The sequence below is a fragment of the Chenopodium quinoa genome, unplaced genomic scaffold, assembly GCF_001683475.1.
Source record: "Chenopodium quinoa cultivar QQ74 unplaced genomic scaffold, ASM168347v1, whole genome shotgun sequence".
NCBI classification, from domain to species: Eukaryota; Viridiplantae; Streptophyta; class Magnoliopsida; order Caryophyllales; family Amaranthaceae; genus Chenopodium; species Chenopodium quinoa.
Genome location: NW_018742556.1, coordinates 2159839 through 2181380, shown reverse-complemented (window position 1 = coordinate 2181380; position 21542 = coordinate 2159839). Strand labels below are relative to the sequence as shown.

The 21542-nt window shown below is 36.6% G+C and overlaps 3 protein-coding genes across 4 annotated transcripts; 2 read left to right on the top strand and 1 right to left on the bottom strand.

Annotated features, from left to right (window-relative positions):
• LOC110720519 (peptidyl-prolyl cis-trans isomerase FKBP20-2, chloroplastic-like) lies at positions 1 to 3150 on the top strand. Its single transcript, XM_021899558.1, has 7 exons — positions 1 to 161; positions 819 to 924; positions 1110 to 1324; positions 1414 to 1523; positions 1849 to 1957; positions 2028 to 2104; positions 2468 to 3150. Exons 1-7 carry the CDS (start codon positions 110 to 112, stop codon positions 2585 to 2587), a joined length of 789 nt encoding a protein of 262 aa, XP_021755250.1. The 5' UTR covers positions 1 to 109; the 3' UTR covers positions 2588 to 3150.
• A 37-nt stretch (positions 3151 to 3187) lies between these two features.
• LOC110720517 (cationic amino acid transporter 9, chloroplastic-like) lies at positions 3188 to 8473 on the bottom strand. Its single transcript, XM_021899557.1, has 8 exons — positions 7581 to 8473; positions 5422 to 5831; positions 5117 to 5293; positions 4802 to 5026; positions 4397 to 4573; positions 4067 to 4303; positions 3795 to 3884; positions 3188 to 3676 (listed from the first exon to the last, which is right to left on the bottom strand). Exons 1-8 carry the CDS (start codon positions 7837 to 7839, stop codon positions 3527 to 3529), a joined length of 1725 nt encoding a protein of 574 aa, XP_021755249.1. The 5' UTR covers positions 7840 to 8473; the 3' UTR covers positions 3188 to 3526.
• Positions 8474 to 10220: 1747 nt separating this feature from the next.
• Positions 10221 to 21226, top strand: LOC110720516 (protein ARABIDILLO 1-like). 2 transcript variants are annotated; one of them, XR_002511337.1, is made up of 13 exons: positions 10221 to 11844; positions 12072 to 12230; positions 12320 to 12400; positions 12533 to 12664; positions 12991 to 13118; positions 13364 to 13451; positions 13779 to 13873; positions 15277 to 15340; positions 17136 to 17311; positions 18637 to 18858; positions 19621 to 19705; positions 20182 to 20256; positions 20532 to 20640. XR_002511337.1 is itself a non-coding variant. In XM_021899556.1 (12 exons), the coding sequence occupies exons 1-12, from the start codon at positions 10429 to 10431 to the stop codon at positions 20706 to 20708; spliced, it is 2823 nt and encodes a 940-aa protein (XP_021755248.1). In that variant the 5' UTR covers positions 10221 to 10428; the 3' UTR covers positions 20709 to 21226. The 2 variants fall into 2 exon arrangements, 1 of the variants encoding a protein (XP_021755248.1); XM_021899556.1 differs by lacking the exon at positions 20182 to 20256 and having other exon boundaries at positions 20532 to 21226.
• The last annotated feature ends 316 nt before the right edge of the window (positions 21227 to 21542 follow it).

Sequence of the window (21542 nt, the reverse complement as noted above, 5' to 3'; positions counted from 1 at the left end):
GGGGGGCTTACCTGAGAAAAAATGATCTGAATGAAGATAACAAGGAAGAGCAAACTGCTGTCAGCAGATTTTTCCCAGAATATTAACAGAAATTCTTGGTATTAAAGACATGATTATTTTCTCATCACCTTCTTCCCTTCAATCCAAACCATTGTTCTCTTGTAAGTCTCTCTCTCTTCCCCTGTTTCTGTCAATTTCTGATTTTTATTTTTTATTTTTTTTGGTATGCAACTTCAATGAGTTATCAGTTATATTATCATGTGAAGCACAAAATTCCCATTTGATAGTGTATAAATTTGTTTGTGCATTTCATAGCTTTTTGCTAGGGTTTACCTATTTATAGAATGCATCATTCTTTGGTAACTTTATATGGGAATATAATGTTTAATTTTGTAATCCAATAGTTACAAATTGATTTAATTTTTAATTTAATTCTGTAGTATGAATTTGCTTCAATTTGCAATACCCATTATCCAGTTTCCTTTGTTTTCTTAATTGGAAATTTTGAAGAGGCCAAATAGGAGAAGATCAACTTGGTGGGGGTGGTGGGTGGGGGGGGGGGGGAGATTGGGAAATAGTTGATTTATTGTAACTTTTTTCAGCCCCGGAATTGATTATTGTCACGTTGATAGTGTAATTTGACGAGTAGTGACTACTAAATTAAGACAGGTAATATATATTACATGGACTTTGATGCAAAATGAAGTTTTAGTTGTTTTGGATGATGTAGAGAGTATTAGAAATCGATGATTAGTGTATCTCAATCATTTGAGGAGCACACATTGAGTTTCTCATCACTTTGCGAATTCGACTTGCAGATAATGTGGCATCATATTGCCCTACACTCAAGTACTCCTTTTTCTCGAGAAAGCAAATATCTTGCTGCCATTCAAGCAGACCAAGCTGTAGTTTAGAACAAAATAGGTAAGAGGTAAATCAAATGTTTCGATTACATATGTTCCTGTGCTGGTGCTGTTGTCGAAATCCTGCTCATGTTATTGCTGGTGCCCTTGTTAGTTAAGTCCAGCTATTAGTCTAAAAGAAAGAAAATATGTTGAAAGTATGAAACTCTATTCCACTTCTTCATTGGTTGCTAAATGGTTTTGCAGTGAACAGAATGACAGTAAAGTGCTGCAGGAAGAGAAAACGCTTAGAAGGATGATGCTCGTTATGTTTGTGACGTCTAGTTCTTTTCCAACTTTACATTCTTATGGGAAAACAAAGACTAAGAATCCTTATGATGAAAGACGCTTGCTAGAGCAGAACAAGCGGATACAAAGAGAAAACAACGCTCCTGATGACTTTCCAAGTTTTATCAGAGAAGGTTTGCTTTGCACCAACATTCTTGGAACATATATATGATTCAGATGCAGCCATGTCTTGTTTCAATATTGTCTATTGTTATTTGTTCAGGTTTTGATGTTAAGGTGGTGGCATCTGACAATTATATAAAGCGTGATTCTGGACTCATATACCGAGATTTTGAAGTCGGTCAAGGTGATTGCCCGAAAGATGGCCAGCAGGTTTTTGTTTCTTGTGTCCTGAGGGTTAAATTGTTCCTTACACCTTGTGTCCTTGATTTGTGCGTATGCAGAACGTTGGCAGTTATAACTAAACTAGAACAGTCACCTTAACACTAAATTAGAATTGTCAGAGTAATCATAAGGTACTTCAAATTACATGGATACTAACTGAAGTTTCCCTAGAATCAAATTCTCGGTGGAAGATGTACACCAAAAGTTACTTGACTTCTGGTTTCCTCTGTTGTATCTGTTAGAGTTGAGAGAAAACTATGTCTCTTGGTGGATTAAGCCTGATCTCTGAATACCTCATATTATACTTATGCAGGTCATTTTCCAATACATTGGCTATAATGAGTCAGGTCGCCGTATTGACAGCACATACATACAGGGGGCTCCTGCCAAAATTAGGATGGGCACTAAGGCACTGGTGCCAGGTGAGAAATTTGAAAATGTTGGATGTAATGAGATCCTGAAATCTATTCTAATAGAGTGATTTTGAGACAGGATTCGAGGAAGGTATACGTGACATGAAACCTGGGGGTAAAAGAAGAATAATCATTCCTCCAGAACTTGGACCACCGGTCAGTTCATTAATGCTTGAAGTTGCTCTTTTTATCTTTCGCACTTATATTGATATTTTGTGGGTGTAAAACTTGCCATATGAGCTATACAATTCACATCTTTTGTCCTATGTTTGAGACATGAAAAGAGGTGCTGATTGAGTAAAACTTACAAGTAGATGGAAGTATCAAAATAAGTCTTTCGTGTAACAAGACTATTACTTAATATGAGGAAGACAAAATGCATTAGTGTCTTAGTGATGATGTAGAACTTTAATATATATGACTATGGACAATTCTTGAGTTAGGTCAATTCATATGCCTGTTAAGGGGCCTTATATATCCTTCTTAAACTTAGATCATGATATCATATATAATTTGCAGGTTGGACCTTCAACTTTCTTCAGTGCCAAACAGTTTGAGGTTTTTGACGTGGAGTTGCTAAACATCAAAGATTGTCAGAGAAGAACCATAGGATTCTATTCCGATGTAGTCTGTGATTAAGTAGGGAGGTAAATTCAAGATGAAGTTGCAAGTTGACATGGATACGATTTGTGTTTCAAATCAGTCCTTGGGTTCAAAAGTATACTTTTCATTTTGACATTTCTCAGTTTGCTCCAGGTTCTCTGGGGGTAACTAAAAGATTGTCGAGTTCAAGAAATCAGAAGGAATTAGGATTAAATTGTGTGAGATAGTGATGCTACTGATGTATTAACCTCTCTGTGGAGTATAAATGTTGAGCATTTTTAGTTATTGTTTCCTGCGTCAAAAAAGTTAATGTTTCTGATGAGCCACACAAGCCATTTTTGGCATAAATTTTGTACTGGTGCAAAAAATCGACATCACCATTCAACAACAATGTAGAGTAACTCATTTGATATGCTTTTGTTTTTGACATGGAATTGCTGAATGTTCAAAAGAATGCAAGTCAGAGGAGAAGCATTGGATTTCACTCAGGTGTTGTCTGCAATTTTTTTGGAAGGTCACCGTATGTTTAAATTAAAAATTGGATACAAGTTCGAAGTTCTGCATTCCAAGCCACATAAATGATTTTTTTTTTTTTTTTTTTGACAGAACACATAAATGATTATTGATGCGCAAAGAGAGCGTGCAAGAGAGCAATATCTGATTAGAATGTAATTTTGGACAAAGATTTGATTGATTTACAAGACTCCTTTAAAATAATTCAACATGATCTATAGTCTGGGATCTTGAAGCTGTGGAAAAAATAAATACCTTCGGGTAAACCATTAATTTACAAGGGCATGTACAAATATGTAAAACAATTGCTCAACAATATCACCCAATTCCACCAAAATTTACTGAATGCATATTCTCTGACAATCAACAGGTGAATCCCGGTTAGCATGCATCAGCATCTGATGGCAAAAGAATACAGTATGCTCTGTCATGTTGATGAGTTTGTTTACCCCTTCAAAGGAATTACTTCAAATGTGGACTTTCAGGAGATGTCCTGTGATAGACAATGGTTTCATCTGAACTTGGTTTTGCATGGAACTGGCCGTAGAAAGCATATATGCCAACTGTAATGAGACTAAAGACCACAAATCTCACCCATGCTTCATAATGCAGCTGCAAAGCAAGATTTCTAATATTATCAAGAATGAAACATTGAAGTAAATTTTTTTTTTTTTATTTCTTTTTATTGCAAGGAATTTGGAACATGTGATTGAGGCAAAATAACACAAACCTGAGCGAACAAGAACATGTTGAAAAAAATGCAGAGAGCTGGCAAGAAAGGGACTGCTGGACAGGAAAACCCTGGAGGATGTGAATAGACCTGGAATAAGAAAATACAAATGGATTAAATAGCATAGAAAGTAGCAATCTTAATTCATCAATGCTTCGGAGTTACTTAATGCTTTTAAAATAAAGGAAAGGTACTGACGCTGAGATCTATTGGTGCTTAAGCAAACTAATAGGTACATGATGATTAATATAAGAATAGTGAAGAATGCTCACTTGACGGACATAAAGAGCCACTAATGCAACTATAGCTATGACCAAAGGTATGATCAAGAAATAGAATGAAGCACCAAAACGATACGTTAATCCAGCCCCAAATCCACAACAAGCCAGCAGAACCAGCAACAGCACACCTTCTGCCCATTTAGAGCACCATCTGGTTGATGATTGACCAGGAGATTTTTCTTCAAACCGGAGAGATAAAACACAGGCAGCCACAACAGAATAGCCTGTCTGAAGAAGAAGAACAAGATTTCAGAATTCGAGCAAATCCAGTTTTAGATAAAATAATCAAATATGAAGCTTGACAGTAAGATTCTAACATACCAATGTCCCAACTGAGAGAATATGAGAAAGCACGTGCACATTAAGTAGACCAGCCATGACCGAAGCCACGAGACCTACCCAGACCTGAGAATTTATTGGAGTGTGCCGCTTTGGATGTACTTTAGCAAATAATTTAGGTAATAGGCCGTCCCTTCCAAGGCCAAGGTATAACCGAGACTGTACATGAGAAAACACTAAAAAAATATTAGCATATTAGTATGAATAGTAATATAAGCCATCCCTTCAAATTTTTGAATTTATAATAATTTGATGAACCGTTTCCATTATTATACACAACGAGACAAAGTGGGAGCCAGCAGCATCAATTCATGTAGATATGCCATTCAATGACATATGATAAGAAAAGACATTATATTCTAAAAATGCATCATTGCATATTTTCACCTGAACATAGAGTCCGACTAGAAGGGTAGTTGTAAGCCCAGCAACAGCCCCAACACTGATCAGAACAGAGACAAATTTCAGGCCTTTGGATGTGAATGCTGCGGCCAATGGAGCCTCTTCACCAAGAAGATTATAAGGAACCATTCCAGTGATCACCAAGCAAACACCAATATACAGCCCGATGCAGATGAGAAGGCTTCCAATTATGCCCAATGGCAAATCCCTCTAAAGCATCAGCAGAGAAATGAATTATACAAGGATATATGTAAATAAAAAAGAGTATAGGGTCAGCAATATCAATCTCGTATGACTTACCTGTGGGTTTTTAGATTCCTCAGCAGAATTTGCAACAGCATCAAATCCAACATAAGCAAAAAATACTACAGTTGCTCCAGTTAAAACTGCGCCATAACCATTTGGAGCAAAAGGAGACCAATTTGAGACATCAACCTTAAATGCCCCAGAAATAATAACAATAATCACAATGACTACCTGCATGTCAACAAAACGTGCACAGCTATATCAAATACATTTAGCTTTTGCAATCAACATATCCTATAACTTCATCATAATAGGAGCAATTTAGCAACTGCCAGCAATATCATAAAAAAAGATGGTACCTTTGTGACAGTCATGAATGAGTTCACAATCGAAGATTCTCCAACACCCCAACATAAAACTATTGTCAGGATGAACAACAGGATAGGAGCTAACACGTTAATTGAGAAAACTCCTAAGTAATCCTTGGTGCCATGTCCTATCCAGTTTGGAATATTTCCCTTGATAGAGGGAAACAATTCTAGTAAAGCAATGGCGTAGCTGGCCAAGCTCCTTGCAATACTAGCTGCCCCAATGTGGTAGTCAAGCATCAATTGTGCAAACACCAAGAAAGCAGTGAGCTCATTGAAAGCGGAGTATGTATACAGATATGCTCCTCCAACAACAGCAGGAAAACGGGAAGCTAACTCAGCATAACAGAGTGCATTGAGTATACACGACACTCCAGCAAGTATGAAGCAGAGTGTCACAGCTGCGTAACCAAAAGAAATTCACGTAAGCTTCTGGTTCTAAAAGAAACACCATGCTGTTTTCACACAAGTCTCATAATCGAACTATCAGTTCGTATATATATACGAGATCTGGGTGAGAACATTTGTCAATGTAGTTTGAAGTATTGTTAATTTGTTATGTCAATCCTTTTGTGCTCTTACAAATTAGCACAGAATTATTTGACTTATTCGAAATCCAAAAAAAATGTATCAAAATGCTCTAAGAAAGAAGTCATGTAAGCCAGGGTTGAACCTTCTTTCAAGAGAGAAAAAAGACCATGAATGCAACAAGGTTAACTCAGTAAACAGGGATAAGATACTTCCATAACATAGGACTAGTCAAAAAAAAAAAAACCACTGGGAGATAAAGCAGAGGAATAATCAAGCATCAATCACAGCAATGCCATTTTTTCAACCAACATTATACTGAGATAACTGATTGTTCAGCAAGCTGACATTAATATTATGACAAAGAGCACTACATTAGTAAGATCTAGGGGACAGCCTCCTAGTTCATGTAGTGGATTGGCCCTTATTGCAGTTTAATTTTAGTACCCATCAAAGGCAGTTAGATAAATAGGCTAAATAAGCCTGTAATTGCCGTCAAAAAAGAAATAAGCCAGTTATCAATAGCTCTGAGCCTCTAACATGGTTATCTTCTGAGTTCTAACCAATCACCCTCTAACTTTACACATGCCCATCAACCAAACTGCAATGACCCCAATTTTGATCCATATCAACTATTGCTCAACTTCCTACTAATTCCTAATCAAAATAAAATGTCACCTGACATGATTCCACCTCAGGTCATCTGATTCCCCATCTAAATATTTGGCGGACACTCCCTTTCCCGGTGTCACACCTAGTCACTAATGCTATTCTGAAGAGATTCTTACATCTTAACATAAATTCCTTGTAAATCAAGACAAATTCACAGAGCTTCATGGCTAATTGAGGCTCCAAACTTTATGTATACAGCTATCCTAGTAACCTGATATTTGGAGAATTCGAAACATCCCAAAATGGAGCAGAAAACTCACTTGACAGCCATGACAGTCATGGTTATATTTTCCTAGCTTATTCAATTAACTCCCTATAGCTTGAAAATAACTCATTAGTACACAGCAACTTCATCAGGACCACTACATTTAATAGTAGATTCAATCAATTCTTCGGTATTTACCTCTTTGTCACCATGATGAAATTACCTAAGATGGGCTTGAAGATACACAATCCATTCTTTAAGAAGGTAAGGCCACCTTAAAGGCTCAAAACCCAAATCATTCACAGACCCTCTACTGAAATCTACAATGGACAACAGAATAAAACCATATATAGCAACAAAATGGAAGTATAAATCTGTTCAGAGATGGGCCCCAGCGGTGACTCCCGGGCTACCGGGGCCACGAAGTTGAACCTGTTCAGCAGTGGGGAAGCCACGCAGCTAAGTCTAAATTGTCCCAAAGAATAACATGTCAGATCACCCATTGTACAAAAATACAGCAATTCCACATGATATATTTCTTATTATGAAGTCCAAATTATTCAATACAGCAATATTACCAACAACCAATCAATCAAACCCAATTCAATTCAAGATACAAATTGAAATCAAGACTGACCCACTTCAGAAAAACTTAAAATAAACACCTGAAAAGACAAATTTAACTACAATAGCAAAAAATTATGAATTAAAACTATAATATTTAAAAGCTAGAATTGATTTATACCTGGGCCAGCATCATGAGCAACAGTACCAGTAACAACAAAAATCCCGGCACCAATCGAAGCTCCAATACCAATAAGAACAAGCTCAAACAGTCCCAACCGCCGTACAAGGCCTTCGCCGGAGTTCGTACGGACGTCGGAAGAATTGGGTGCTAGGGGTTTACTCCGGCAAGCTGATTCCCAGAAATGCGAAAACCAATTTGGTGAAGAAGATGAAGATGAAGCACTACCATTGTTCTTCTTCTGCCTACCCAAATTCATAGCTCTTGATTATTAAAACCCAGAAAAATTACGGCGAAAAATTTCTGGGATTTGTACTTTAATGGCGGGTGAATTGAACTAGTATGAATTGAACATCATAGTCATTGAACAGATTGCAAAACAAAATGGGGAGAGAGAGAAATGGGTATTGGTTGATTGATCCTGGAAAATTCAGTTGATTAAAGGGATTTTGATTGGATGATGAAAGATTGAAGTGTGATGTTCGTTGAATCTGGACAGTGATCCAATTACTGGCTATGAAACACCCAACAAACAAACGACGAAATTGGAAGAATTTTTCTGGGATTTGATTTTAATTGGTTTTCTCACCTAACGCTGTTTCTGTTTTTTTTTTTTGGTGATATTTTTGAATTTTTTTACAGTTATTTTTCAAGTAACTAACTTTTTTGCAAGTTGATCTATTAAATATTTTTGTCCTAAAATGATTGGAGTATGCATCTAACACGGTTCTTAAATTAGTACTCGTATTGTATTCGTATTAATTTAGAAGTCATAATGAATATTCGTGTTGATTGAGGTAATTAAAATTGAATTTATTTTTATTTAGTTTGACATGCATTTAAATCCGCTTGATTTTTTTTTTAATTTTTTTTAGTAGAGTTATTTACAATGAGATTGAAGCATTTTTTTTTTTTTTGGGTGCTCACGAAGGGGCACAACCCCAAAGAAAAAACAAAATTAACAAAAAAACTACAGGGGCATAAAACGTGGCATAGCCACACCTACTACATCATCATGTAAAATTCTCCCTAAAGCTATAGGGGGGACTTGAATCAACTCCGTAGGGTTGTTCTGATTGACCCCTTGGTTAGCTAGCCAATATGTAGCTCTGTTAGCTTCTCTGTAAATATGGTGCACTTGAACCTGCCACTTATCATCCTCGAGCAAATTTTTTTAGTTATTGATCGTTTACATTCTTTATTAAATCGAATGTTGAGTGGATGTGATGCAGATTTTAAGAAAAAAGAGTTAATTCAAATCTTACTTTTTTTTTTCTTTATTCTCTTTATTTCAATTATAACTAGCTTAAAATAAGTCTAACTGTTAATCAACTAAGAACTTGTCGAGTAAGTCGACCATTGCTACTGTTTTTGAATTTTTCATTCTCATCTTCTAGTATAGTGGATCCTTGTGATGTGGAAGATTACAAAGATGGCCACATTTAGTCATTAAAAAAATTCATTCGAGATCTATCGGCATAACAATGGCCTTCACAAGTGAAAATAGAGCAATATGTTATCAAAACTTGGCAAATGTTGTTTTTGTGTTGACCGAACTAAAGCTAGTAATGCCTAAAAAAAAACTTAAGCGAACGAAGGAAATTCAAAATTATGTGGAGTAGCATGGCATAACTTATATGGAGATTGTTGAATTATAACTTCAATTTGAAGTTTAATGGAGTGAACCCTTTTAAATAGATAATGATGATTGCAAGTTCCAACCCAACCCAACCCAACCCAACAATGATCAACAACTTAGATAGATGAACAACTTAAGAGGAGAGGCAATGGGATTATTTTGAACTAGCTTCCAACAAGCCCAACCATTTCATTTCCAAGGAATCTACATGATTTCAAGCTTAATATCCAAAAACAGTCAAATTCATGCAATGTTAGATCTCCGCAACTCAGGATATGACTTTGTTGCAATGTGGATGATTAAGGATTCATGGTACCCAAAGCATTAGAGTGATCTATTTAATAGCAGGGAAATGTGCCTAAAATAATTTCATATAGAGCGTACTTTATAATATTGTGTGCGAGCATGAGAGAGTGTACAAATGAGTGTGCCTCTTTCGAATTTGACAAGGTGATGTGTGAGATATTTGTGCATCTTTCGTTGATCGTGTTGAGCACAAAAGGTAAAGTTCTAGCGTTTGCAGTAGTATTAATTTTTTCCCCCATTTTTATGGAGATCATACTTTACAACAATGCGTCTGAGCAAATATGCAACTTTCACAGGTTACCGCACGAATCAAATATGTAATATGAAATGTCCTACGCATTCGTATATATACCAAAATACTCCGGCTACTCGCCATGCTACCGAGGTACATGATAGTACATTGTAATTTATATCGCATTTTCCTAGCTTATCGTGAATCCGACTAGTGATACAAACTAATCACATTATCACGAAACAAAATCAAACCAAATCGGCCATTGAAAAACCCTAATAACCCAATGGGCAATGGGTTGCAAATCCACCATCCATAAGGCCAAAAACCAAACAAGAACACATTCTCAATCATGTAAAAACACTTGATAAATGGGCTATACATCCCACTCAAAGAATCCAAACTTGTAGCTTACAAAAACTTTAGATGTATAAATGCATCATTTTGAGGTCAATAGACAATACTAGCCAAACCAATTCATTCATTCATCACCACCTTTTTTTTCTTTTTACCTTTGCATCTCTCCTTACATTGCTTGTCTTCCTTCTTCTCTCTCTTGTTCCTCACCTGCACCTTTGTTGGTCAGGTTTCTCATTGAACCCTCAAAAACCCAGAAAAATCCAACTTCAATTCTCTCTCATTCACTTGCAAAATCGTCAAATTTCTTTAGTATGAGCAGAAGGGTTCGTCGGAAAGTGGCTAAGAAGGGCAAAGAAAAGCTCCTTCTTCCCAGCTACCCTGAACTCATACTTGATGAAAACGATGCCGATTTTCCTCATTCTATCTTACCCATTAATCTTGCCGCAAATTCCGCCGCACCCACCTCCCCAATTGGCGTCGCCGTCGATTGGACCACCTTGCCGGATGATACGGTAATCCAGCTTTTTGCCCTTTTGAACTATAGAGATAGAGCTAGCTTGTCTTCTTCGTGCCGAACATGGCGTAATCTGGGCTCTACTCCTTGTTTGTGGGAGTCCTTGGACCTCCGGGCGCACCGTTGTGACGCTAGCTCGGCTGTATCGTTGTCGTCGCGGTGTTCGAACCTTCGCCGGGTTCGATTTCTTGGGGCGGACTCAGCTGATGCTATCATTTACTTGAAAGCCAAGGGTTTACGGGAAATTTCCGGTGAGTATTGCCGGAAAATGACTGATGCTACCCTTTCGGTCATCGCTGCCCGGCATGAGATGCTTGAGTGTCTTCAATTGGGGCCTGATTTTTGCGAGAGAATCAGCAGTGATGCGATCCGGGCAGTTGCCATTTGCTGCCCAAAGTTGAGGAGGCTCAGATTATCTGGGGTAAGAGAAATTGACTCTGATTCTATCAATGCCCTTGCTAAAAATTGTGTTAATTTGTGTGATATTGGGTTTATGGATTGTTTGAAAGTTGATGAAACTGCTTTGGGTAATATGGGGTCACTTAGATTTTTATCTGTTGCTGGGACTTCTAATTTGAAATGGGGTTTGGTGTCTCATCTTTGGAGTAAGTTGCCTAATTTAGTTGGGTTGGATGTTTCGAGGACTGATATTAGTCCTACTGCGGTTTCGAGGATGATGTTGTCTTGTCAGAGTTTGAAGGTGTTGTGTGCTCTTAATTGTACAAATGTTGAGGAAGATGCTAACTTTGTGACAAGCAGTCATGGGAATAAAGGTAAGTTGTTGTTGTCCCTGCTCAGTGATATATTCAAAGGGGTAGGTTCGTTATTCGTCGATAATTCAATGAAAGGGAGGAATGTGTTTTTGGATTGGAGGGATACTGAGAAGAAAGATCAGAAATGGGATGACATTATGACTTGGCTCGAATGGGTTCTTTCGTATTCGCTTTTGCGAATTGCTGAGAGTAATCCTCCTGGTTTGGATAACTTTTGGGTCAGTCAAGGTGCTACATTGTTGCTCAGTTTGATGCAGAGTTCACAGGAGGATGTTCAGGAAAGGGCAGCTACCGGGCTTGCTACTTTTGTGGTTATTGATGATGAGAATACTAGCATTGATGGACAAAGAGCGGAAGCAGTTATGCGGGGTGGGGGTGTGCAGCTCCTCCTTCATCTTGCCAGTTCGTGGCGAGAAGGATTGCAGGCAGAATCTGCCAAGGTATGAATATCTCTTGTTCACTTTCTAGTTCTACTTTCTGCTTGAAGTTCACTGAATCGTCAAAGGCTCCATATATGCGCCTTATACCTTAGGTTTTATTTTGTTCAGTTCTGTCCAATGTCCATCCTTAGTGAAAGGATGAGTTTTTTTTTTCCCCTGACTGTTGAAGCTCCACATGTTTAGGAGTGATTGTGTGATTTGATATTGACCATTGTTTTCATGTACAGGCAATTGCAAATTTGTCTGTAAATGCTAATGTTGCAAAAGCTGTAGCTGATGAAGGAGGTATCACTATTCTAGCGAATTTGGCAAAGTCCATGAACAGGCTGGTGGCTGAGGAGGCAGCTGGTGGATTATGGAATTTATCGGTTGGAGAAGAACATAAGGTTGGCCATTTTTGCCCACCTTATTTTTCAATTTTATGTCATCCGTGTTTGTATGAGTTTTTTGTTAACAGGTTCCTTTTGTTGTTCAGGGTGCCATTGCAGAGGCAGGAGGTGTTAAAGCTTTAGTTGATCTTATCTTCAAATGGTCAACTGGCGGTGATGGAGTTCTGGTTTGTACTTCCATTGAGATGATCACAAACATTTGGCTTTTATTACTTTCTGATTTATATATTCATACCACAATACAAGTTTCCTGTTATGTTGTGCTATATATTAATAATTGTCATTTCTACACTTTCTAGGAACGAGCGGCTGGTGCTCTGGCAAACTTGGCAGCTGATGACAAATGTAGCATGGAGGTTGCAGTTGCTGGTGGTGTACATGCATTAGTGATGCTGGCTCGCAATTGCAAGTTTGAGGGAGTGCAAGAGCAGGTGATGCTAATATTATCCGAAGTTTGTTGCTTCCGTGACTTTGGATGCAGTTTCGTGGATTATGATGTACTGTTTGTGTGAAGTGAGAGTTTAATTTGTCAAAATTCCTGGAAATAATAGAATTATATCGACAAGGTGGAATTTTATAATTTATTCACATGTGGGGGAACAATAATGTCCCATGAAAGTAACATCACCTTTACCTTAGACTTTTAAAGTTACAAGTTGTTTTCTAAATCTGATTGAAAAATAAGGCCATCTGGATTAGCTTTCTTCAATTCACCAGTACTTAATATATTTCTAATATAATTTAATTGATTCTACAGGCTGCTCGAGCCTTGGCTAATTTGGCAGCTCATGGTGATAGTAACAGTAATAATTCAGCTGTAGGACAGGAGGCTGGTGCTCTTGAAGCCTTAGTACAGCTGACACATTCTCCTCATGAAGGTGTCAGGTATTTTGTGGAATAAGAAACAAATTTTACTGCATTTTGTTAGAATATGTCTCAGATATTCCTCATTAAACGAACATAAATTCTTGTGTGACCCACATATTATAATTCATAAATTAGCCTATATAATTACTCGTGTGGTTGGAATTTTCTGTTTGCTTCTTGTTTGACTTTGAATTTGAATTCATGATGATCGGTCCTCGTGAAGTCTTTTTATCTAAAATACTTATTTTATGGTTCTTGAGCAGACAGGAGTCTGCTGGTGCATTGTGGAATTTGTCATTTGATGATCGAAATCGAGAATCTATTGCTGCAGCTGGTGGTGTTGAGGCATTGGTATGTAAACATATTTAAATTTTGAATGAATTGAGCCTGATGGAGGATCGTGTAAGTTCATGATTCGTCTTAAATAGTGCAAACTTGTGACCACTGAGCAGAGACTATGAATGAGTAAGGCGAAAAATACTAAAATTGATTAATTTTGGAGTATCTGCTGGATGTCAAGTTCTCCTATTATGATTCCTTAATAGTTTGTGCTCTATGATATTAGCTGCTGATGCATTAATGAGCATGTTATTAACCTATATGTGATGCATAATATGCGAATTGCATATTTGCATTTTGTTTAGTATATTACTCACGCTGATGTCTTATTTTGTTTAGGTTGCTCTTGCACAGTCTTGCTCAAATGCTTCTCCAGGTCTTCAGGAAAGGGCTGCTGGTGCTTTGTGGGGCCTATCAGTGTCAGAGGCAAATAGGTATCTTATAGAGATCCTCGCACATATTTGTTGCCATGTTTGATTTTGTGATTTTTTATTTTGAGTGATTCATTTCTCCTTATTAACTATAATTCTTGCAAAAAGGGTTCATCGCCAAGAGGAAAACAGTTTTGGTCATTAATTATTTTTGTAAAGCCTTTGAGTAGCTTGTGTCAAGAAAATTTTCATATTCACTCTTATATTAAGTTTTCGGTCGGTCCTAACAATTTTTCATGTGACTAGCTCTATGATCGTATGATCTTTCATTGATTTTTTTTTTTTTTTTTAAAATAAATACTATGTATTTTTTTTATTGCATTCCTATCTAATTCTATCACCGAACAAGCTCCAAGGGTGAAAGATTTTTATTTCTAGTTATTTATTTTGTGATTGTTGTGTTTGATAAAAACCAATGCCAATAGGTCTCAGTGTCTTACTATCCATGTACTAGTGTATGATTTATATATTCATAGTAAAGGGCAAGCTCGTGGTTAGGTTCTTCATTCTTTTGTTAGACCTTTGAACAGGACATAATATATAGGCAGACACATAGTATTGCCTTGAAATAATAAATATTCCTCATATGAGGGAAAAAATTGGGCTATAAATTGTAGTTGCTGTGTTATTTATTAACATGTAATGTTCATTTCTAAAAGTGGAGCTCACTTAAATGCTCCTCCTTATAAAGCTATAGCATTAACGTCTTGTTCCCGTTGAGGATACATAAAATGTTTCCATACTTTCAACTTACGTAGTATCAGATGATTTATCCCTTCTTTCTTTTGATTTTTCCATTAGAAAAGTGGAAATTGAATAAACCAAGCCATACATACCACATCATCTGATTTGTAATAGTGGAGCCATACCTAAATCCCATTCCAGATAATGTAACCCTTTTAAATTATCTGAATTAAAAATTGGCTTCTATTCAAATTGAATAGAACTGATTTTGATAATATTAATGATTGAACTTCTGTAACAAAGTAATTGACAAGAGTCCTATATTTGACTTTTACTAAAACAACTCGAAGTGAAGGGAAGCTGAATTGAACATTACATCTATTAATGTAACCCGGTTTTGTCTGAAGTAAAAAATGACTCTTTTGGAAACAAAAGAAACTGAAATTAAAATTAATATTGGTTATTTTTTCATAACAAAGTAATTGTCAAGAAACCCATATATGATTTCTATGAACTTGAATGAGCTGTTTGCCGAGTCTAATGTGTAACCACATAAAGTCAAATGTTACAAGGTATGTTCCAATACCCCTCTCCTTCCGTTGTTCTTCAACATTTATATTGTACCAAGTAGCGTTCTTAACTTGTGATGTATTGTATATGCGTTGGCTATTTTCCCTTTTTCGTTTGTTGTATTTATATGATTTTTTTTTTTTTTGTTATAGCATTGCTATCGGCCGGGAAGGAGGTGTTGCTCCTCTTATTGCGTTGGCACGTTCTGAAGCTGAAGTGAGTACAAAATATGTCCTTATGTTATTGTTTTGTCTGATTAACCCCCCCCCCCCCCCCACTCCAACTAGTGCTAAATGGACTTTTTTGCTATTTGCGGACACTTGGAATATTTGATATACTGCTTTGTAATAATGTATGTACACTTACCTTTTATGTGAGAGAATGGACTGTATCTTGCAGGCTTAATGCTGAAGGTCTTATTTTTGAAATTATTCAAGCTTAATTTCTCCTTTTGTTTTTTGTTTCTGATTGTGGCTTTCAACTTTGACAACATAGTCACTGTTACTAATGTGTTGTAGTTAGCCTAAATTTCTCGTTTGTGTATGAAGTATTATATATGATTAAATTGATTTTGCTTTGTGCATTTCTATAAATTATCTGTAAATTTACCCGTTTACAACTTGCACCAATTTCATAAACCCGAGGCTACCACAAACATTTATGATTAAATTGATTTTGCTTTGTTCATTCTATAAATTATCTTTTGTGATTCACATTTGCTGTTAAAAGCCATGGATGCTTATAAGTCAATATTATAACATTATATACTGGATTGCATATTTACTCAATTGTAGTGAGAATTTAAGGTAATGTTTTGCATATTAGCAAATTTACATTTTGTTAGTTTTTGGAAAATTTGTCAGAAATACCTTGTAAATCTCTCTTTTTTTTTTTTTGGTGAAAAACCATTTCATATAAAATATGCTGTCACAAACTACTTTACAAAGCATAAATGTTGTAAAAGGTACCTTTTGTCAGATTTTGGGAGTTTGACTATTTTCCGACGTTGATTTTTTATTTTTTGCCTTTTATTTTCTTCCTTTTTTCTCTCTATTCATGGCCCCAAATTTCTTTTCAAACAATCTCTAATACACCAATGCAGCGCAAATTCAAATTTCGGAACTTGATGTATGCTATCACAGTAGAGGCTCTTAGTCACCACCTTCTATTCTCAGTCTTCCCCTTCAAATAATGCTGAATTCTTCTCCTTAATCCCTCCTTAACAATCCTTAGCTTCTTTCTATCTCCTCTCATCTTAATACATGCTAAAAAATTACCCCTTATGAAACCTCATCTATGGCAGACATCAACATCAAAACCCTGAAGAAGTTACAATTCCTATATCTCACCTATAACAAATGAACAATATTCTTAAAAGGGTTTGCAAAGCAATTAATTTGAAGCAAAACCCACTGTCCAATTCAGGTGATGAAGTATTGGACAGGTTATTCTTTTATGGTCTAGTTTTCTTCAAGAAGAACGGAGAGAAAATTGGGCTTTTATGGGTAGTTTATGTAGGAATGAGAAGAACGTGAGGGCTTTGAGAAGAGAGAAGTAAAAATTGCGTGGAAGATGAAAATTTTAGGTGAAAGTGGAGGGAAAAAGGAAAAAAATAAGGCAAAAAAAAAAAGTCAAACACCGAAAAATAGGCAACTAACGGAATGCAACATTTAATGCTTTATAAGGTAATTTAATGCAACAACTTTTTTTATACTAGGTAGTTCTTCACAAAACCGATTTTCAGAAGGTTAATTTGCCCAAATTATCTTTATAAAAACTGGGTTGCATTTAAGAATGTGGTTATTTTGATAAAACTTTCTCGCAGGAATGTATTCTATAGATTGAGGACATGTGTGGGGGAATAAACCCCTGGTTAGAACTCGCTGCCCTTAATTTTTTGCTCTGATGTTATATTTGTAATTGGGAGATGCGCAAGTCTTTTGTGTTGCTTTGATAACCTTTAATTAGTTTTTTGGTGAAACAATAGATTCTAACTACAGCTGTCTTCCAGGATGTTCATGAGACAGCAGCTGGAGCTCTTTGGAACCTTGCTTTCAATCCTGGTAATGCTCTGCGGATTGTGGAAGAAGGTGGGGTCCCTGCCCTTGTTCATCTGTGTTCCTCTTCAGTGTCAAAGATGGCAAGGTTCATGGCTGCATTGGCATTGGCTTATATGTTTGATGGAAGGTAAATTTTATAATTATTTTCCTTTTTTGCTGAAGTGTTCTTCTGTGTTCCTCTTTGTTGTTGTTGCTGCTGAAGTGTTGGGTCATCTGATTATGCCTATTTGTTACCTTGGAGTAGGTTAGAAAACTGCTTTGTCGGAATACAAAGTGTATCAATATGTTTATCGGAATACAAAGTGTATCAATATGTTTCGTGCTTTGTGACAACTCAAGGAATCATATCTCGTAATTTGTCGGAATACAAAGTGTATCAATATGTTTCGTGCTTTGTGACAACTCAAGGAATCACATATCGTAAATTTGTCGGAATACAAAGTGTATCAATATGTTTCGTGTTTTGTTTTAAAATGTGGCAGGACAATGAGACGCCCATCTTATCTTTACAAGCCCTTTTTGTAGTGGCAATAATGAATTGAGGATCCACCAGAGTAATTTTTTTAATAGCAGAAAAGTGTAGATTATATCCCTTTTCAACAGCATGTGTTACTCTTCCTGCTTGATTGAGGTTAATGATAAGTTGCAGAATGGCATTACATGGACGCTATATTGAGGGTAGTGGATGTAGCTTGATTGACCCTTTCTAGAAACTTTTGATTTGAACTAAATAAAATTCAAATCATTCTCCAAAACTTTTCCGAACAAAATATGAATAAACTATTCTCCTTTTCATGAAGTAACATAAATTCTTCAGGATGAACATTTTAATGGTGCTATGCAACTGTGGACACTGTAATGTGTAATGTGATGACCCTTAATGGTGTGTTTCAAGTGAAAATTACATTGCGTAATGCAAGGCCAAAATTCTGTGATACAGTAGCCATTATGTTATTTAATAGCCTACATTGTATCTCTTGTTCTCAGGATTAGCCCCTTCTAAATTATACTCTGTATTGTTTTTGAAAGAATCATGGCTTAAATTCTGGATTATGATCAGATTTATCATTTTGTGATTGTATTCGAAAGAATGTGTAACCAAAAAAAAAAAAAGCGACAACCGTAGGTACCTGGTAATGACTTGTGATTTGTAGTAACGTTCATCTTGTCTCTCTATTTATTCTTGTTAACTTTGTTAACAGACAGAGTGAGGACTTAGTTGTATTTGGATTTGCCTAAATGACATAGGTATGTTAGAATCTAGTGAAAATGCTGCATGAGGGATTGAGGCGGTAGAGTGCTGCTTGACATCATCATTGGTGTTGCTTAAAGTGCTTTGTAGGTTAATCATATTTTAGATCTTTGTAGGGATATTTGTTGATAGCAGGTGTTTGCATGAAGTAATTGATTTATAAAGAATGTCCTCTTTTTTTTTTTTTTTCCTTTTCACAGGATAGGTGAAGTTGCTTTGACAGGAACGTCATCTGAAGGCGTGTCAAAGTGTGTAAGCTTGGATGGGGCTAGAAGGATGGCTTTGAAACATATTGAAGCGTTTGTTCTTACCTTTTCTGATCCTCAAGCATTTGCAGCAGCTGCTGCATCATCAGCTCCTGCAGCATTGGCACAAGTAACAGAAGCAGCTAGAATACAGGAAGCTGGTCATCTTAGATGCAGGTAAGAACTCTAAGAAGTATAGCTGCACATTAGGGGGTGTAAATTGAAGACAAGGGGTAGTATCAGAACATCTTGACATTACACTTGTACCAGCTATAGTTGTTTGTAACTTCTTCAGAGCCCTCACTACAGTTAGATAGTAATGGACACAAGGCAATCCACTTTGGTTTGAAAGCATCAGAATTCAGAAGAAACTTAAACATAACTATTTAACTTGAAGATTTCTGACATTTGTAATGCTCCTTGCCTCTTTGGTTCTAAATCATCAGAAGAAACTTAATCATTACTATTGAACTTGATTTTTTTTTGACATCTGTAGTAACTAGTGACTAGAGCTAGGCTTTTAAACTCAAACGCCCGTGCTTATGACAGCTTACAGTCTCATCACAAATAACTGACCTAGGCAATGGCCTTTCAAAGAGCAGGTTTAGTGTAGCACTAAATATGATCTATAAAACCTGCTAAAATATCTGAACTGATTCAGCTTGGATCCACCTTCAATGGGTCTAGGGAGTTCATTTATTTGGCCTTGAAACTGATTTTATGACCAACTGAGAGACTATATGAACGAAACATTGGAGAGAGAATTTTTGGGACCAATCTGACATTGCAGAAAAAACTCGTTAACTCATTTAGTGTTCTTTTTCATTTAAAGATGCATCTTGCTAGCTAGTGCTCAGAAGCTCAAAGCATTATTGTAAATTATGATTGCCTTTGAATTTTTTTATTTTTTATTTATTTTTTATTCTTTATAATTTTCAGTGGAGCAGAAATTGGGAGATTTGTGGCAATGCTGCGTAATCCATCTTCAATATTAAAGACTTGTGCTGCATTTGCTCTACTCCAGGTAAAAGAGATTTCTATCTGTCTGCTTGATTTTTGACATGCATATCCAGTATATACAATGCTGCTAGTATTTTAGATACTCTTGTTTATTTTAATTAGGAGCGAGGGCACTTGTTTTCTATCTCAAGGAATGTACGGCCTTGCTTTTATTGTTAATACCTGTACCATTTTCTTTGAAGGTGGGTAAAATGTCTCAAATATTATCCCTTTTGGCTGTGTAAGTGTATGTGTAAAAAATCAAGTTTAATGGATGAGCATGCATTTATTGTTAAGCACTGCATTTATTAACCCTTACCAGTTTCCATTCTGCCTGCTTGAAGTTTTGAACTGAGTAGCAAAGAGAATTCTATAAAATACTTGTTGCCTGTGAATAGTGAAAAAATTCATCTTCTGTGAAAGTTTAGTTAATTACTGTGTTTATTGCTTTGAGAAATTTAGCTCTTAAGCTCAGAAGGAACTAAAACTTGATAATTTCAGTCAAACTCGTTGGAAAAAATGTAATGGACTGGGATGATAGGATTGGCAGTAATCTGAACCGGACCTTAGTGAATGGTGAGTGTACTCTTCAAAAAGGAGATAGTACCTCCTGAATCTGCGACATGCATTGTAGTGGTGCCTGGGAATAACCCCAAAACAAAGCTCCCCTCTCAGCTTCAAAGAATCACATCAAAGGGATGAGGCCTCTTGTTGCCACTGCTTCTCTTCCTCTTTATGTGCTTTATCATTCATGGGATTTCTTTTGGGTGAGGGAGTATTTGTGTGTTCATTCTTTATATTGTAAAATTTTCTAATATTCTATGGAAAACTTCCATCTTTTCAAATTGCAGTTCACTATACCAGGTGGCCGCCATGCAATACACCATGCAAATCTTTTGCAGAATGCAGGAGCCCCGAGAGTCCTGCGTGCTGCAGCTGCTGCTGCAACTGCTCCACTTGAAGCCAAAATATTTGCGAGAATAGTTCTGCGCAATCTGGAACATCACCTGGTTGAAATTTCAATTTGAAGACCACAACACTATCAACCTTGGCCATTATTTTACCCTTCTTGAAGCCTTTTACCGGTGTTCCTTAAAAGTCTTCTTTACAGTGCTGCATTTCAAAGACTATTTCATCGCCCACCAGAAAGATGGTATAGGAGAAAGATGACCAGAAAGAACGTCAACCAACTGGTGATATTCTCTCTCAACTTCAGGGTCATCAACCTTGAACTACTTTTTTTTTATGCTGATCTCGATTTTGTTACTCTACTGATCATGATAGCCTGTGAAAAAGTCATTTATCCTGAAAGTGGTTTGAAGACAAAGCACCATTTTTCGCCAGTCCCAGTGGGCGACTTGGTGGTCATGTACTCATTGTGACAAAAATTTTCATGTTATGTTTGTGCGGTTGAGTTGTATTATTGGAGTTGTGAATAAGGGCACATTTGCTCTATGACTGCGACGTATATTATTCTTCAATTTATATATACAAGTACCATAAATCTTTATTTTATACAGTGAGTTTGAACTTTGTGAAAGTTGTAGTCCCGTGTGTTGGCTCTTCTTGGATATAAACAGAACTTTGTTGTAAAAATCTAATGGGAAACAACATGAAATGAAAAGGTTCATATGCATGTATGGTATAGTACACCTAGCAATTTGGCTCCCAAAAAAAACAAGTATATATGCTGAGCAATTTTGCTTAAAATAAATGCCTCATGCTTGGGTAATCCTCCCCGTTGAGATTTGACTCGAGCGCCTCGATGTTCCCTCTTTTAAGGAGTTGTGTCTCATGCTTGAGAAATCTTATTCTGATAATACTTGGCGGAGCTTGTTTTGGAGTACACTTTGGGGGAATCT